Source organism: Electrona antarctica, assembly GCF_951216825.1.
Source record: "Electrona antarctica genome assembly, contig: scaffold_57, whole genome shotgun sequence".
In the NCBI taxonomy this organism is placed as follows: Eukaryota; Metazoa; Chordata; class Actinopteri; order Myctophiformes; family Myctophidae; genus Electrona; species Electrona antarctica.
Window position 1 is genome coordinate 530,307 of NW_027637144.1, and position 19,048 is coordinate 549,354.

At 48.5% G+C, this 19,048-nt stretch overlaps 1 protein-coding gene across 1 annotated transcript; it reads left to right on the plus strand.

Moving 5' to 3' along the window:
• Positions 1-4,590: 4,590 nt before the first annotated feature.
• Positions 4,591-19,013, plus strand: LOC306919123 (apolipoprotein B-100-like; the record flags this gene model as incomplete). The annotated part of the gene is made up of 3 exons (XM_079531959.1): positions 4,591-4,651; positions 14,463-14,575; positions 18,702-19,013. 3 exons carry the CDS (start codon positions 4,591-4,593, stop codon positions 19,011-19,013), a joined length of 486 nt encoding a protein of 161 aa, XP_079388085.1.
• Between the last annotated feature and the right edge of the window lie 35 nt (positions 19,014-19,048).

Here is a 19,048-nt window from a genome sequence, read left to right on the forward strand (position 1 = left end):
AAGGGATGATGCATGCCTGAGTGGTCTGTGTTTATTAGCTTCATTAGCTTAGTAATATTTAGGACGACCGTTGAGCCGATTCTACTTTATGGCTCTGAGACATGGACACTTTCAAAGAAACTAGAGAAACGGTTGGATGGCACTTACACCTGCCTTCTACTGAGAGGATGGCACTTACACCTGCCTTCTAATGAGAGGATGGCACTTACACCTGCCTTCTACTGAGAGGATGGCACTTACACCTGCCTTCTAATGAGAGGATGGCACTTACACCCTCCTTCTAATGAGAGGATGGCACTTACACCTGCCTTCTACTGAGAGGATGGCACTTACACCTGCCTTCTAATGAGAGGATGGCACTTACACCTGCCTTCTACTGAGAGGATGGCACTTACACCCGCCTTCTACTGAGAGGATGGCACTTACACCTGCCTTCTAATGAGAGGATGGCACTTACACCCGCCTTCTACTGAGAGGATGGCACTTACACCCTCCTTCTACTGAGAGGATGGCACTTACACCTGCCTTCTAATGAGAGGATGGCACTTACACCCTCCTTCTACTGAGAGGATGGCACTTACACCTGCCTTCTAATGAGAGGATGGCACTTACACCCTCCTTCTACTGAGAGGATGGCACTTACACCTGCCTTCTAATGAGAGGATGGCACTTACACCCTCCTTCTAATGAGAGGATGGCACTTACACCCTCCTTCTAATGAGAGGATGGCACTTACACCCTCCTTCTAATGAGAGGATGGCACTTACACCCTCCTTCTACTGAGAGGATGGCACTTACACCCGCCTTCTAATGAGAGGATGGCACTTACACCCTCCTTCTACTGAGAGGATGGCACTTACACCCGCCTTCTAATGAGAAGATGGCACTTACACCTGCCTTCTAATGAGAGGATGGCACTTACACCTGCCTTCTAATGAGAGGATGGCACTTACACCTGCCTTCTAATGAGAGGAAGGCACTTACACCCTCCTTCTAATGAGAGGATGGCACTTACACCCTCCTTCTAATGAGAGGATGGCACTTACACCCTCCTTCTAATGAGAGGATGGCACTTACACCTGCCTTCTAATGAGAGGATGGCACTTACACCCTCCTTCTAATGAGAGCGCAACATCTGTCTTGGAAGAGCCACCCATCGACTAATCTAATATACAGCAACCTTCCCTGTGTTTCTACACTAGTCCACCCATCGACTAATCTAATATACGGCAACCGTCCCTGTGTTTCTAACTAGTCCACCCATCGACTAATCTAATATACGGCAACCTTCCCTGTGTTTCTACACTAGTCCACCCATCGACTAATCTAATTTACGGCAACCTTCCCTGTGTTTCTACACTAGTCCACCCATCGACTGATCTAATATACGGCAACCTTCCCTGTGTTTCTACACTAGTCCACCCATCGACTGATCTAATTTACGGCAACCTTCCCTGTGTTTCTACACTAGTCCACCCATCGACTGATTTAATATACGGCAACCTTCCCTGTGTTTCTACACTAGTCCACCCATCGACTGATCTAATATACGGCAACCTTCCCTGTGTTTCTACACTAGTCCACCCATCGACTAATCTAATTTACGGCAACCTTCCCTGTGTTTCTACACTAGTCCACCCATCGACTGATCTAATATACGGCAACCTTCCCTGTGTTTCTACACTAGTCCACCCATCGACTGATCTAATATACGGCAACCTTCCCTGTGTTTCTACACTAGTCCACCCATCGACTGATCTAATATACGGCAACCTTCCCTGTGTTTCTACACTAGTCCACCCATCGACTAATTTAATATACGGCAACCTTCCCTGCGTTTCTACACTAGTCCACCCATCGACTGATCTAATATACAGCAACCTTCCCTGTGTTTCTACACTAGTCCACCCATCGACTAATCTAATATACGACAACCTTCCACATGTTTCTTCACTGGTCCGATCCAGAAGAGCACAGTTTTCCGGCCACTGCTACAGAGCTGACAATGAGGTTATATCTTCCCTTCTTCTCTGGAGTCCTGCCTCAAAGCAGACCAGAGGTATAGAAAACTGTCGTTCCCTGATGTCATCACTAGGGACGTCATCGCTACAGCCTGAAGGTGATTTATATATAAACTAGAAAAAGGTCTCCACCAGGGCAGGTAGGATATCCTAGGAACACAGGTCTCCACCAGGGCAGGTAGAATATCCTAGACTAGAGGATCACAGGTCTCCACCAGGGCAGGTATGATATCCTAGAGGAGCACAGGTCTCCACCAGGTCAGGTAGGATATCCTAGGAGCACAGGTCTCCACCAGGGCAGGTAGGATATCCTAAGAGCACAGGTCTCCACCAGGCCAGGTAGGATATCCTAGAGGAGCACAGGTCTCCACCAGGGCAGGTAGGATATCCTAGAGGAGCACAGGTCTCCACCAGGTCAGGTAGGATATCCTAGAGGCACAGGTCTCCACCAGGGCAGGTAGGATATCCTAGAGGCACAGGTCTCCACCAGGGCAGGTAGGATATCCTAGAGGAGCACAGGTCTCCACCAGGGCAGGTAGGATATCCTAGGAACACAGGTCTCCACCAGGGCAGGTAGGATATCCTAGAGGAGCACAGTTCTCCACCAGGGCAGGTAGGATATCCTAGAGGAACACAGGTCTCCACCAGGGCAGGTAGGATATCCTAGGGGCACAGGTCTCCACCAGGGCAGGTCAGGTTGTGGCCTCCTGGTGGCGCTATAATAGGCCAATGTGAAAAGGGTGCCATTTCTTCTTACGCCTTGGATGGCAATTGGATGATTTGAGGCATTTTGTTCCAAAAATGTGTTTTGCAAAAATCCACCTGTTGGTGGCGCTATAACAGGCCAATGTGAAAAGGGTGGGATATTTTCCTCAGCCTAGTAAGAACGTCTGTGAAAGATTTAACGTAAATTGCACGCTTTGATTTGAGGCTTTTTGTTCAAAACGGGCCAATCCTGCAAATTTGAAAGCCAATGTTAGCCAATTAGGATGGAATATGAAATATGGGACAGATCCGTCTTAAACACATGACTATAGAGATACTGTGTAACGATTTGCGGGATTTTTGGACAAAATCTGAAAGAGTAATATCAGAAAATGTGTTTTTCAAAAGTCGGCCTCCTGGTGGCGCTATGACAGGCCGTTCTGGAAAATGTGGGGCAGAGGTTCATCGTTGGCATCCAGGGAGTGTGTGTGCAAAGTTTGGCACCGACCAGGTTAACGGTGCCGGAGATTAGCTGTTCACAGACGGAAGGACGGACGGACGGACGGACACACACACACACGGACACGGACGGAGTGCAAAACATACATGCCTTCGGCCTGGTGGAGACAACAAGTACCACTCAGACATACATTATCCCTCTTATTACACAGCTACTTTAATACATTAATTAATAAATTGACCCAAAACACTAGTATTTGTCTCTGTGAGAGAGAGACTATCTGTCTCTGTGTGTGTGAGAGAGAGAGAGAGAGAGAGAGAGAGAGAGAGAGAGAGAGAGAGAGAGAGAGAGAGAGAGAGAGAGAGAGAGAGAGAGAGAGAGAGAGACTATATGTCTCTATGAGAGAGAGAGACTAACTGTAGGGTCTCTGTCTATAGAGTAGATCTGACAGACTACACTGCAGACTGCCCTTCTGGATCACTTTCAGACCACACACACACACACACACACACACACACACACACACACACACACACACACACACACACACACACACACACACACACACACACACACACACACACACACACACACACACACACACACACACACACACACACACACACACACACACACACACACACACACACACACACACACACACACACACACACACACACACACACACACACACACACACACACACACACACACACACACACACACACACACACACAGGTGGCCGAACGGATTGCGGAGCGGTCTTGATACCGGAAGGTCGCCAGTTCGAATCAGCGGTCCGACACGTTAAAAATTACCACCGCTGAAGTGCCCTTGAACAAGGCATTGAACCACTACGATGAAATGTGTTCTATGAGCAGGGCCTGGCTGGAAACAAGTTCTTGAGCTTAGCCCAGATACCCTGGGTAAATATAGTAATCATTTCACACACCACATTGTGTGGGCTTGTAGATCTGTTATTATTTGCTCCGCGGCCTAGCTGCTCTCACACTGTGTTGAGCAACCGTTTGAACTTTGACCCCCCCCCCCCCCCCCCCCCCCCCCCATACAGTACAGCCTAATGCAGTCAGTTATCAGACTAAAGGAGGGACTAGCGAGAGAGAGAGAGAGAGAGAGAGAGAGAGAGAGAGAGAGAGAGATAACAGATCTAGAGCCAGCCGGTATCTTCCACACACCAGTATAACATCGCAGGAGGAACTCGTAAAGGTCCCCTATACCTTCAGCACATCGCAGGAGCAACACATCTCCTCACAGCCGTTATATTCCCTCCGTAGACATAACATCGTAGAAGGAAGGCGTAAAGCGTCCGTACACCAGTGTAACATCGTAGAAGGAAGGCGCACCTTCAGGACATCGGAGGAGGAACTCGTCACGCTCTCCGACATGAAGAGAGACGCCTCGCTGTGTCTCTTGCTGCTGACGGCCAGCGGCTTGGTCTGGGCTCGTAAGTTCTCTTAACTAAACGTACTAACTTAATCCTCTGTTTTGTTCTAACATAAAAAAATAAAATAAAAATACTAAACCCATTTAGGCCTGACGTCGACATTTAAACAAAAATTTCTTCTAAATCCTGACACTTTATTTAAATGTCTTCTAAATCCTGACACTTTTCTGAAACACCTCAAGTTTCTATATCAGTGGTGCTCAATATTTCACCTCATGGACTCCCAAAATCATATATATGTAATTGGCCGCCGACCAGGGTTAGGGTTAGGGTTAGCCCTTAACCCTAACCCTAACCCGACCCCCATCTGAAAAATATGTTGTTCTAGGAACCCCCCCCCCCCCCCCCCCCCCCCAGAAGCAAAGATCCCCTCTGAGACAATATAAATTCAAATATGTTTTCACAATTCCCATTTTCACAATTTTTCAAAAATAGCAGATCTACAAGCTTGTAGCGCGGCACTCGGTGCCGCGCTACGAGCTTGTAGATCTGCTATTTTTCAATAGCTAAAGTACAACACAATGCTATAAACACCAAAAGGGATTCCCGCCCAGAATGGGTTAACTTACTTACCGAATATAAGACCACTGATTATAAGACGGCCTCCGTTTTTCAACTCATGTGTGGAATGTTGTTGGATGTTGTTGGATGTTGTTGGATGTTGTTGGATGTTGTTGAATGTTGTTGGATGTTGTTGGATGTCAAATAGTGTCTAGTCGCTGGTTACAATACGACCAGGTTTTACGATGTTTCCATTGGAAAAAAAACTGTCTTACATTCAGGCCAATAGGATACTTACTCCTCTGTTTCGTCTCCTAGCCCCTAGCTAGGGGACATATGAGGTGTCAATACACTCCTCTGTTTCGTCTCCTAGCTAGGGGACATAAGAGGTTCATTTTTCGTGGTCTCCTAACCTTTTCAGCCTGTGACCCAAAACAGACATATATAATATCATTATGTAATATAATATATAATGATATGATATGATATTATAGTACTTTGTCAGTTCACACTGACCCAGCAGCCAAGTATGCAGAACACACACGCCACGCACGCACGCACGCACGCACGCACGCACGCACGCACGCACGCACGCACGCACGCACGCACGCACGCACGCACGCACGCACGCACGCACGCACGCGCACGCACGCACGCACGCACGCACGCACACACACACACACACACACACACACACACACACACACACACACACACACACACACACACACACACACACACACACACACACACACAGTACAAAAAACAACACAATATTACATACAGACATGAAGACAAGTATGTCCACCGTCTAGATTACCCTGTGGCTACAACTCCTGATTAAACCTCAATGTCCACCTAGATTACCCTGTGGCTACAACTCCTGATTAAACCTCAATGTCCACCTAGATTACCCCAAGGCTACAACTCCTGATTAAACCTCAATGTCCACCGTCTAGATTACCCTGTGGCTACAACTCCTGATTAAACCTCAATGTCCACCGTCTAGATTACCCTGTGGCTACAACTCCTGATTAAACCTCAATGTCCACCTAGATTACCCTGTGGCTACAACTCCTGATTAAACCTCAATGTCCACCTAGATTACCCTGTGGCTACAACTCCTGATTAAACCTCAATGTCCACCTAGATTACCCTGTGGCTACTACAACTCCTGATTAAACCTCAATGTCCACCTAGATTACCCCATGGCTACAACTCCTGATTAAACCTCAATGTCCACCTAGATTACCCTGTGGCTACTACAACTCCTGATTAAACCTCAATGTCCACCTAGATTACCCTGTGGCTACAACTCCTGATTAAACCTCAATGTCCACCTAGATTACCCTGTGGCTACAACTCCTGATTAAACCTCAATGTCCACCTAGATTACCCCGTGGCTACTACAACTCCTGATTAAACCTCAATGTCCACCTAGATTACCGTGTGGCTACAACTCCTGATTAAACCTCAATGTCCACCGCCTAGATTACCCCGTGGCTACTACAACTCCTGATTAAACCTCAATGTCCACCTAGATTACCGTGTGGCTACAACTCCTGATTAAACCTCAATGTCCACCGTCTAGATTACCCCGTGGCTACTACAACTCCTGATTAAACCTCAATGTCCACCGTCTAGATTACCCTGTGGCTACAACTCCTGATTAAACCTCAATGTCCACCTAGATTACCCTGTGGCTACAACTCCTGATTAAACCTCAATGTCCACCTAGATTACCCTGTGGCTACAACTCCTGATTAAACCTCAATGTCCACCTAGATTACCCTGTGGCTACAACTCCTGATTAAACCTCAATGTCCACCTAGATTACCCTGTGGCTACAACTCCTGATTAAACCTCAATGTCCACCTAGATTACCCTGTGGCTACAACTCCTGATTAAACCTCAATGTCCACCTAGATTACCCTGTGGCTACAACTCCTGATTAAACCTCAATGGCTCATCATGGCTCCTGTTTGAGCCTCAAAGTCGTTCGCCACACCGACTTCAAATTCAACACACACGTTCCACACCCCCACAGGGGGGCAGTGTTCCACACCCCCACAGGGAGGGCAGTGTTCCACACCCCCACAGGTGTGGAACACTGCCCTCCCTGTGGGGGTGTGGAACACTGCCCCCCTGTGGGGGTGTGGAACACTGCCCCCCTGTGGGGGTGTGGAACACTGCCCTCCCTGTGGGGGTGTGGAACACTGCCCTCCCTGTGGGGGTGTGGAACACTGCACTCCCTGTGGGGGTGTGGAACACTGCCCTCCCTGTGGGGGTGTGGAACACTGCCCTCCCTGTGGGGGTGTGGAACACTGCCCCCCTGTGGGGGTGTGGAACACTGCACTCCCTGTGGGGGTGTGGAACACTGCACTCCCTGTGGGGGTGTGGAACACTGCCCCCCTGTGGGGGTGTTGAACACTGCCCCCCTGTGGGGGTGTTGAACACTGCCCCCCTGTGGGGGTGTGGAACACTGCCCTCCCTGTGGGGGTGTGGAACACTGCCCTCCCTGTGGGGGTGTGGAACACTCCCTGTGGGGGTGTGGAACACTGCCCTCCCTGTGGGGGTGTGGAACACTGCCCCCCTGTGGGGGTGTGGAACACTGCCCTCCCTGTGGGGGTGTGGAACACTGCCCTCCCTGTGGGGGTGTGGAACACTGCCCTCCCTGTGGGGGTGTGGAACACTGCCCCCCTGGGGGGTGTGGAACACTGCCCTCCCTGTGGGGGTGTGGAACACTGCCCTCCCTGTGGGGGTGTGGAACACTGCCCTCCCTGTGGGGGTGTGGAACACTGCCCTCCCTGTGGGGGTGTGGAACACTGCCCCCCTGGGGGGTGTGGAACACTGCCCTCCCTGTGGGGGTGTGGAACACTGCCCTCCCTGTGGGGGTGTGGAACACTGCCCCCCTGGGGGGTGTGGAACACTGCCCTCCCTGTGGGGGTGTGGAACACTGCCCTCCCTGTGGGGGTGTGGAACACTGCCCCCCTGGGGGGTGTGGAACACTGCCCTCCCTGTGGGGGTGTGGAACACTCCCTGTGGGGGTGTGGAACACTGCCCTCCCTGTGGGGGTGTGGAACACTGCCCCCCTGGGGGGTGTGGAACACTGCCCTCCCTGTGGGGGTGTGGAACACTCCCTGTGGGGGTGTGGAACACTGCCCTGCCTGTGGGGGTGTGGAACACTGCCCCCCTGTGGGGGTGTGGAACACTGCCCTCCCTGTGGGGGTGTGGAACACTGCCCCCCTGGGGGGTGTGGAACACTGCCCTCCCTGTGGGGGTGTGGAACACTCCCTGTGGGGGTGTGGAACACTGCCCTGCCTGTGGGGGTGTGGAACACTGCCCCCCTGTGGGGGTGTGGAACGCACGTGAAGTCGGTGGAGCAAATGGTTCTCGAGTTACGTGGATTATAACCGTACACACACACACACACACGCACGCAGACACACACGCACGCAGACACGCACGCACGCAGACACGCACGCACGCAGACACGTACGCACGCAGAGACGTTGCGCATTTATAGTAGGATTGTTAACCCATTCTGGGCGGGAACCCATTTTGGGGTACTGTACAGTATGTTTTTCAGAAAACTTGGGTCAGGATTTAGAGGCGTTTTTTTTTGGGTTAATAATAATTAACATGCATGTGATTAAAAGCTGCTGCTCTCTTGTTTCATTTCAGAACAAGGTGGTGAGAATGAAGAGCCAGTGACCTCATGCAGACGTAAGTTAATTACATTCACTAACTAATTAAGTTAATTACATTCACTAACTAATTAAGTTAATTACATTCACTAACTAATTAAGTTAATTACATTCACTAACTAATTAAGACAGTGAATGAAGAGCCAGTGACCTCATGCAGACGTAAGTTAATTACATTCACTAAATAATTAAGTTAATTACATTCACTAACTAATTAAGTTAATTACATTCACTAACTAATTAAGACAGTGAATGAAGAGCCAGTGACCTCATGCAGACGTAAGTTAACTACAGTCATTAAACTAATTAAGTGAATTACATTCATTAAACTAATTAAGACAGTGAATGAAGAGCCAGTGACCTCATGCAGACGTAAGTTAATTACATTCATTAAACTAATTAAGACAGTGAATGAAGAGCCAGTGACCTCATGCAGATGTAAGTTAACTACAGTCATTAAACGAATTAAGTTAATTACATGTATTAACTAATTAAGTTAATTACATTCACTAACTAATTAACACAGTGAGGCCTCATTCACACGTACCAAACACCAATCAAGCAAATGTTTGGTCGTTTTTTTTGGGCCACCACAATGGTTTTCCAATGGGAGTCACATGGTTTGATGATCAAACATTTCTGTTTGATTGCTGATTGCTGGTGCATGGTGTTCTGCCCCTCCCCCCTCATCAAACACAAATGTTTGATCAAACCATGTGACTCCCATTGGAAAACCATTGTGGTGGCCCCAAAAAGATACAAAAAAAACGACCAAACATTTGCTTGATTGGTGTTTGGTACGTGTGAATGAGGCCTGAATGAATGAAGAGCCTGTGTCATCATCGCAGATGTGAGTTTATTTCACCATCGGCACATTAATGTTCACGGATTCACTACCTTTCAGGACGGGAACCCCTGAAAAATAGCAGATCTACAAGCTCCTAGCTTGTAGGTCTGCGCTTTTTGAAAAATCGTGAAAATGTGGTGCAATCTTTGATTGAATATATATATTCTTTCAGAGCGAACGTTTTTAACTCAAATCTTTGCTTCTGGGGGTGGGGGGGGGGGGGGGGGGGTCCCTCGAACAGCATATTTTCAGATGGGGGTCGGTGGCCAATTTCATATATTTCTGGGGGTCCTTGACATGAAAATGTTTGAGAACCTTTAACGCAGAAACATGAGGTTTTCCAGAAAACTGTCAGGATTTAGAAGACATTGTAGAATTAAATGGTCCTCAGGTCTAAATGGAACACTTGAACACCATCCATGGTCTAATTTAAACCCTGGTTGATAGCAGCAGGGGTCTCTCAGGGCTCTGGCCGTGGGACCTTGCTTTTTCCACCTCTACATCAAATCCCTTGAGTAAAGAATAGCCGATCTTCAAGCTGCACGTTCTGCGTTGTGAGCTTGTAGATCGGTTGTTTTCATCAAACAGCTTTGGTTAGAGAGACGGGAGGTCCTCGGTTCCAGTTCCACGCCGGTGTCAAAGTGTCCTTGAGCAACACAATGGACCCACACGGCGGCCATGTTGAGCAACACAATGGACCTTATGCACACGGCTTCCATGTTGCCAGCAAGGTGCTACCTAGGTGCACCTTCCCATAGACAGCCCATTCATCCTAACTAGGTGCACCTTCCCATAGACAGCCCATTCATCCTAACTAGGTGCACCTTCCCATAGACAGCCCATTCATCCTAACTAGGTGCACCTTCCCATAGACAGCCCATTCATCCTAACTAGGTGCACCTTCCCATAGAGCGTCGCAGTCCCGCCCCCTACCATGGCCCAGGAAATGAAACCCAATGCATTATTCTCATAGACATTTCGTAAAGTATTTATTTAAAGACGGTTACGCCGCGGACAAAGCCAACTCGAGTCGTGACAACTCATGACAACACAAACAATATTTTGGACCAAACAAATAATTACAAAGAAGAAAAACAACAAAAAAAGTGTTGTAACCTGCCGTTTTTTTCTTCTTTCTAATTATTTGTTTGGTCCAAAATATTGTTTGTGTTGTCATGAGTTGTCACGACTCGAGTTGGCTTTGTCCGCGGCGTAACCGTCTTTAAATAAATACTTTACGAAATGTCTATGAGAATAATGCATTGGGTTTCATTTCCTGGGCCATGGTAGGGGGCGGGACTGCGACGCTCTATAGACAGCCCATTCATCCTAACTAGGTGCACCTTCCCATAGACAGCCCATTCATCCTAACTAGGTGCACCTTCCCATAGACAGCCCATTCATCCTAACAGAAAAGTCCTATCTATCTGTATTAAACAACGTCAAACTCACCAACATTGCAGCTGTACGGAAAGCTTGAATTATCCTCTTACTATCTATAAAGTGTTTGTTTCATAAAAATCCCCCGTAGACATGTTATGAGATACTTCCCGGCAAGACATTCCTTGAAGATGATTATTTTTGTGTCAGAGTTTGGAAGCGCTCGTTATCAGTAAAGCAACCTCCTGCTGCCTCCTGCATGATGTGCACATTCTGAACAGGTGGTACACATGGGCTGTTGAGTGATACTCAACGAGCGCTTCCAAACTCTGACACTCCAACACAAGGCTGATTCAAGCCTGTTCCTACAGCTGCAATGTTGGTGATGTCACAATCAGATAGGACTGTTCTGATTGGATGAATGGGCTGTCAATCAGATTATAGGACGGTTCTGATTGGATGAATGGGCTGTCAATCAGATTATAGGACTGTTCTGATTGGATGAATGGGCTGTCAATCAGATTATAGGACTGTTCTGATTGGATGAATGGGCTGTCAATCAGATTATAGGACTGTTCTGATTGGATGAATGGGCTGTCAATCAGATTATAGGACTGTTCTGATTGGATGAATGGGCTGTCAATCAGATTATAGGACTGTTCTGATTGGATGAATGGGCTGTCTATGGTTAGTTGCATCTAGTTAGCAACTTGCTGGCAAGATGGCCGCCGTGTGCAAAAGCCATCGTCCAATCAAAATGGCAGATAGATCCAAATAGTTTAGCTAAACTGGCGTATGGTCTGGAAGCTGCTTCACCTCATAGCTGTCAATGGTATAACGCACGCACGCACGCACGCACGCACGCACGCACACACATGCTCACTGCATGTCCTGGACTGGTTGAAACAGAGTGGCTCTGATGTGTTGTTGGTTCAAACATGTACATTGACCTGGGAATGGACACACACACACACACACACACACACACACACACACACACACACACACACACACACACACACACACACACACACACACACACAGAGGCCAGGGAACAGGTCGATATGTTGGGTAACATGTCATTGGTTCGACCTCCAGTTAGATCGACCGTTACTGACCCTATCTCTGACTCTAACCTAAACATAACCGCGAGCACGGGAGCAACGCATCCCTCAACAACCTTAACCCGGTGGAACTAGCGGGAGGTCGAACCTCAGGGCAGCCCCCCCTATGTTGAACCTCAGGGCAGCCCCCCCTATGTTGAACGCCTGTCGTCAGCATGTCCGCTGATAGAAGGACTTCACTGGAGTAGATGTACTCAGGTACTTATCTGTACTGTACTACTACTACGTTTTCCTGTAATACACACATCCGTATTCCATGCTTTTTACACTGTGTATAGACTTGTACTTTAGTTACTGCAGTACTGAGTAGATGTACTCAGGTACTTATCTGCTGGACTCTTGCTCTGTGGTGTCGATGGTGATTCAGGACAATGGCTGTTGTTGTGCATCGCCACGTCCGAGGGTCACGACCAAAGGTCAGCGCATGCCTGCTGATGTGGAGCGACTCCAAGGTCAAAGGTCAGCGCAGGCCTGCTGATCTGGAGCGACTGATCTGGGTTGATAAATCCTTTTAACCGATTTAGACCTGAGGATGATTTAATGTCTTCTAAATGCTGACAGTTTTCTGAAAAACCCTCATGTTTCTGTGTGTCAGTGGTTCTGTGTGTCAGTGGTTCTGTGTGTCAGTGGTTCTGTGTGTCAGTGGTTCTGTGTGTCAGTGGTTCTGTGTGTCAGTGGTTCTCAAACATTTATCATGTCAAGGACACCCACAAATATCGGTATTTGACCGCCGACCCCCATCTGAAAATATGTTGTTCCCGGGACACCCCACCCCCCCCCGCAGAGGCAAGGATTTTTCAAAATTAGCAGACCTACAAGCTCGTAGCGCGCCACTCGGTGGAGTGCTATGAGCTTGTAGATCTGCTATTTTTCAATAGCTGAATTATAATATAATGTTCCACAGGCTGGGAGTGTCGCTCCACAGGCTGGGAGCCTCGCTCCACAGGCTGGGAGCGTCGCTCCACAGGCTGGGAGCCTCGCTCCACAGGCTGGGAGCGACGCTCCACAGGCTGGGAGCGACGCTCCACAGGCTGGGAGCGACGCTCCACAGGCTGGGAGCGTCGCTCCACAGGCTGGGAGCGTCGCTCCACAGGCTGGGAGCGACGCTCCACAGGCTGGGAGCGTCGCTCCACAGGCTGGGAGCCTCGCTCCACAGGCTGGGAGCCTCGCTCCACAGGCTGGGAGCGACGCTCCACAGGCTGGGAGCGACGCTCCACAGGCTGGGAGCGTCGCTCCACAGGCTGGGAGCGACGCTCCACAGGCTGGGAGCGACGCTCCACAGGCTGGGAGCGTCGCTCCACAGGCTGGGAGCGTCGCTCCACAGGCTGGGAGCGACGCTCCACAGGCTGGGAGCGTCTCTTGGGCAACATTTGATGTTATTTCCGGTTGGGACGTCATACAAAATGTTCCCCCCCATTTCAGTGAACGTCAATAACTCTGGATCTAAATCATTCCGTCCAATTCTAACCAAAGATCATGTGATAGACGGCCCGCCGCGGTCCCGTCGCTAGTCGCGTTAGAATGAATCATACCTCCCGTTGTTGTCGGTCGCCTCGGGGGTGTTTTGGCTACATCTAGCTGCTTCAGCTACATCCAAGATGGCGCCTGCGGTGCACCTCGAAATGTGCTCCGTAGCTGCAAATCGCTGGGCGTTCTGATTTAATGGTCCTAAATACCCCTGGGTGTTTAACTCTGATTTAATGCTAGATTAATTAATTCAATTAAAAAAAAATCCTCACTCACACCTTCACATGTCTGTTGCAGGTGCAGATGTGAGTGAAGCCTTAGGCCTGACTCACACCTGCACACCAGATTGTTGTATAGCTATGCATGAGACTTGTTTACTGATGCAAGCTCGCAATTAATTTCCAATGGAAGTCACATGGTTTGACACAACATTTTTGTTGTATGAGGGGGAGGGGGGCAGTCGAAACACAGCCGAAAGCCGTACAACAAAAATGTTGTGTCAAACCATGTGACTTCCATTGGAAATGCATTGGGGCGGCCATGACACTTACCCTTTGTTTAAATCTAGCATCCAACAATGTTGTATGCTAGATGTGAAGGTGTGAGTGAGGCCTTAGAGCTAGTGTCGTCCAGGTTCAAGGCCTTTAGGAAGTACAGTAATTATTTGTTGTTGTTATTGTTATTGTTGTTGTTATTGTTTACAGTGGCGTCCAGGTTCAAGGCCTTTAAGAAGTACAGTAATTATTTGTTGTTGTTATTGTTATTGTTGTTGTTATTGTTTACAGTGGCGTCCAGGTTCAAGGCCTTTAAGAAGTACATATACCAGTACAGCACAGAGAGCAGGAATGGAGTGACGGGAACCTCGACCCTCAGGAACGGACCCAAGGTCACCTGTCAGGTACAGAGACTGTCTTACACACCTGGAGGAAACCTCCTAACTCCATCTTTGAGGTTTTACATTTGTTTCCCCTTCATTAATCAGAGCTACTGAACACCCTTTACGTCTGTGTGTTGTTTCGAAAATATTAAACGAATGGAAAGTAGTAAAAAATGCTTTGGACAAAACCTCTTAACTCCATTGGACCCTCAAACTGTCTGCTAAAGCCGCTAACTCCACCACCTCTCTCCCTCTCAAACTGTATGCTATAAAGCAGCTAACTCCACCACCTCTCCCCCTCTCAAACGGTCTGCTAAAGCAGCTAACTCCACCACCTCTCCCCCTCTCAAACTGTCTGCTAAAACAGCTAACTCCACCACCTCTCCCCCTCTCAAACTGTCTGCTATAAAGCAGCTAACTCCACCACCTCTCCCCCTCTCAAACTGTCTGCTAAAACAGCTAACTCCACCACCTCTCCCCCTCTCAAACTGTCTTCTATAAAGCAACTAACTCCACCACCTCTCCCCCTCTCAAACTGTCTGCTATAAAGCAGCTAACTCCACCACCTCTCCCCCTCTCAAACTGTCTGCTAAAACAGCTAACTCCACCACCTCTCCCCCTCTCAAACTGTCTGCTATAAAGCAGCTAACTCCACCACCTCTCCCCCTCTCAAACTGTCTGCTAAAGCAGCTAACTCCACCACCCCTCAAACTGTCTGCTAAAGCAGCTAACTCCACCACCTTCTCATGCAAGTAATTGACAATATATAAAGTCACAGCACCAACTTTGATGGGGCGGAATTGTTTTGTTTTCAAAATATACAGTTTTTTCCATTTCCTTTCATTTCCTGAAAAATGAACATTTTGGAGTTAGGTGGTTTGTTCTCGACAGCAGAGATATGGTCTATATTACACCTGCATAATGTGTCCATCACTGCCTTCATGCTGAGGTCACTGTCCTCTCTGTCTGTCTTAATGTGTCCATCACTACCTTCATGCTGAGGTCACTGTCCTCTGTCTGTCTTAATGTGTCCATCACTACCTTCACATGGAGGTCACTGTCCTCTCTGTCTGTCTTAATGTGTCCATCACTACCTTCACATGGAGGTCACTGTCCTCTCTGTCTGTCTTAATGTGTCCATCACTGCCTTCATGCTGAGGTCACTGTCCTCTCTGTCTGTCTTACTGTGTCCATCACTACCTTCATGCTGAGGTCACTGTCCTCTCTGTCTGTCTTAATGTGTCCATCACTACCTTCATGCTGAGGTCACTGTCCTCTCTGTCTGTCTTAATGTGTCCATCACTGCCTTCATGCTGAGGTCACTGTCCTCTCTGTCTGTCTTAATGTGTCCATCACTGCCTTCATGCTGAGGTCACTGTCCTCTCTGTCTGTCTTACTGTGTCCATCACTACCTTCATGCTGAGGTCACTGTCCTCTCTGTCTGTCTTAATGTGTCCATCACTACCTTCATGCTGAGGTCACTGTCCTCTGTCTGTCTTACTGTGTCCATCACTGCCTTCATGCTGAGGTCACTGTCCTCTCTGTCTGTCTTAATGTGTCCATCACTACCTTCATGCTGAGATCACTGTCCTCTGTCTGTCTTACTGTGTCCATCACTGCCTTCATGCTGAGGTCACTGTCCTCTCTGTCTGTCTTAATGTGTCCATCACTGCCTTCATGCTGAGGTCACTGTCCTCTCTGTCTGTCTTAATGTGTCCATCACTGCCTTCATGCTGAGGTCACTGTCCTCTCTGTCTGTCTTAATGTGTCCATCACTACCTTCATGCTGAGGTCACTGTCCTCTGTCTGTCTTACTGTGTCCATCACTGCCTTCATGCTGAGGTCACTGTCCTCTCTGTCTGTCTTAATGTGTCCATCACTGCCTTCATGCTGAGGTCACTGTCCTCTCTGTCTGTCTTAATGTGTCCATCACTACCTTCATGCTGAGGTCACTGTCCTCTGTCTGTCTTAATGTGTCCATCACTACCTTCATGCTGAGGTCACTGTCCTCTCTGTCTGTCTTACTGTGTCCATCACTACCTTCATGCTGAGGTCACTGTCCTCTCTGTCTGTCTTAATGTGTCCATCACTACCTTCATGGTGAGGTCACTGTCCTCTGTCTGTCTCAATGTGTCCATCACTACCTTCATGCTGAGGTCACTGTCCTCTGTCTGTCTTACTGTGTCCATCACTACCTTCATGCTGAGGTCACTGTCCTCTGTCTGTCTTACTGTGTCCATCACTACCTTCATGCTGAGGTCACTGTCCTCTCTGTCTGTCTTACTGTGTCCATCACTACCTTCACATGGAGGTCACTGTCCTCTGTCTGTCTCAATGTGTCCATCACTACCTTCATGCTGAGGTCACTGTCCTCTGTCTGTCTTAATGTGTCCATCACTGCCTTCATGCTGAGGTCACTGTCCTCTCTGTCTGTCTTAATGTGTCCATCACTACCTTCATGCTGAGGTCACTGTCCTCTGTCTGTCTTACTGTGTCCATCACTGCCTTCATGCTGAGGTCACTGTCCTCTGTCTGTCTTAATGTGTCCATCACTACCTTCATGCTGAGGTCACTGTCCTCTCTGTCTGTCTTAATGTGTCCATCACTACCTTCATGCTGAGGTCACTGTCCTCTCTGTCTGTCTTACTGTGTCCATCACTGCCTTCATGCTGAGGTCACTGTCCTCTCTGTCTGTCTTACTGTGTCCATCACTGCCTTCATGCTGAGGTCACTGTCCTCTCTGTCTGTCTTACTGTGTCCATCACTGCCTTCATGCTGAGGTCACTGTCCTCTGTCTGTCTTAATGTGTCCATCACTACCTTCATGCTGAGGTCACTGTCCTCTCTGTCTGTCTTACTGTGTCCATCACTGCCTTCATGCTGAGGTCACTGTCCTCTGTCTGTCTTAATGTGTCCATCACTACCTTCATGCTGAGGTCACTGTCCTCTCTGTCTGTCTTACTGTGTCCATCACTGCCTTCATGCTGAGGTCACTGTCCTCTCTGTCTGTCTTAATGTGTCCATCACTGCCTTCATGCTGAGGTCACTGTCCTCTGTCTGTCTTAATGTGTCCATCACTACCTTCATGCTGAGGTCACTGTCCTCTCTGTCTGTCTTACTGTGTCCATCACTGCCTTCATGCTGAGGTCACTGTCCTCTCTGTCTGTCTTAATGTGTCCATCACTACCTTCATGCTGAGGTCACTGTCCTCTGTCTGTCTTACTGTGTCCATCACTACCTTCATGGTGAGGTCACTGTCCTCTCTGTCTGTCTTAATGTGTCCATCACTACCTTCATGGTGAGGTCACTGTCCTCTCTGTCTGTCTTAATGTGTCCATCACTGCCTTCATGCTGAGGTCACTGTCCTCTGTCTGTCTTACTGTGTCCATCACTGCCTTCATGGTGAGGTCACTGTCCTCTCTGTCTGTCTTAATGTGTCCATCACTACCTTCATGCTGAGGTCACTGTCCTCTCTGTCTGTCTTAATGTGTCCATCACTACCTTCATGCTGAGGTCACTGTCCTCTCTGTCTGTCTTACTGTGTCCATCACTACCTTCATGCTGAGGTCACTGTCCTCTCTGTCTGTCTTACACCTGCATATGGACCATGGATGTGTGCCCCCCACCCCCGTTCCATCACTGTTTGAACAAGCCACCTGCTTTTTAATCCACTTCAGACTCATTCCATCTGGACCGACTAGACACACAACTTTGAAATGGGGGGAATATAGTTTGTTTGTTGTCATGGACCATCATTATGATATCCCACCCATCCAGGTGGAGATAGATTATTATATTATGATATCCCACCCATCCAGGTGGAGATAGATTATTATATTATGATATCCCACCCATCCAGGTGGAGATAGATTATTATAATTATCCCCCTCCCGGCCTGCAGGTGGAGATAGATTATTATATTATGATATCCCACCCATCCAGGTGGAGATAGATTATTATATTATGATATCCCACCCATCCAGGTGGAGATAGATTATTATATTATGATATCCCACCCATCCAGGTGGAGATAGATTATTATATTATGATATCCCACCCATCCAGGTGGAGATAGATTATTATATTATGATATCCCACCCATCCAGGTGGAGATAGATTATTATAATTATCCCCCTCCCGGCCTGCAGGTGGAGATAGAGGTCCCTCAGACATGCAGCTTCGTCCTCCACACCAGAGACTGTGTCCTCAGCGAGGTGACCTCCATGGACGAGCAGGGACAGCCGGTCTACAGCCAGGCTGGGACCTCTGAGGCCTTCAGGACCGCTATGGAGAGGTTAGTACTGGTCTACAGCCAGGCTGGGACCTCTGAGTCCTTCAGGACCGCTATGGAGAGGTCAGTACTGGTCTACAGCCAGACTGGGACCTCTGAGGCCTTCAGCACCGCTATGGAGAGGTCAGTACTGGTCTACAGCCAGGCAGGACCGCTATGGAGAGGTTAGTACTGGTCTACAGCCAGACTGGGACCTCTGAGTCC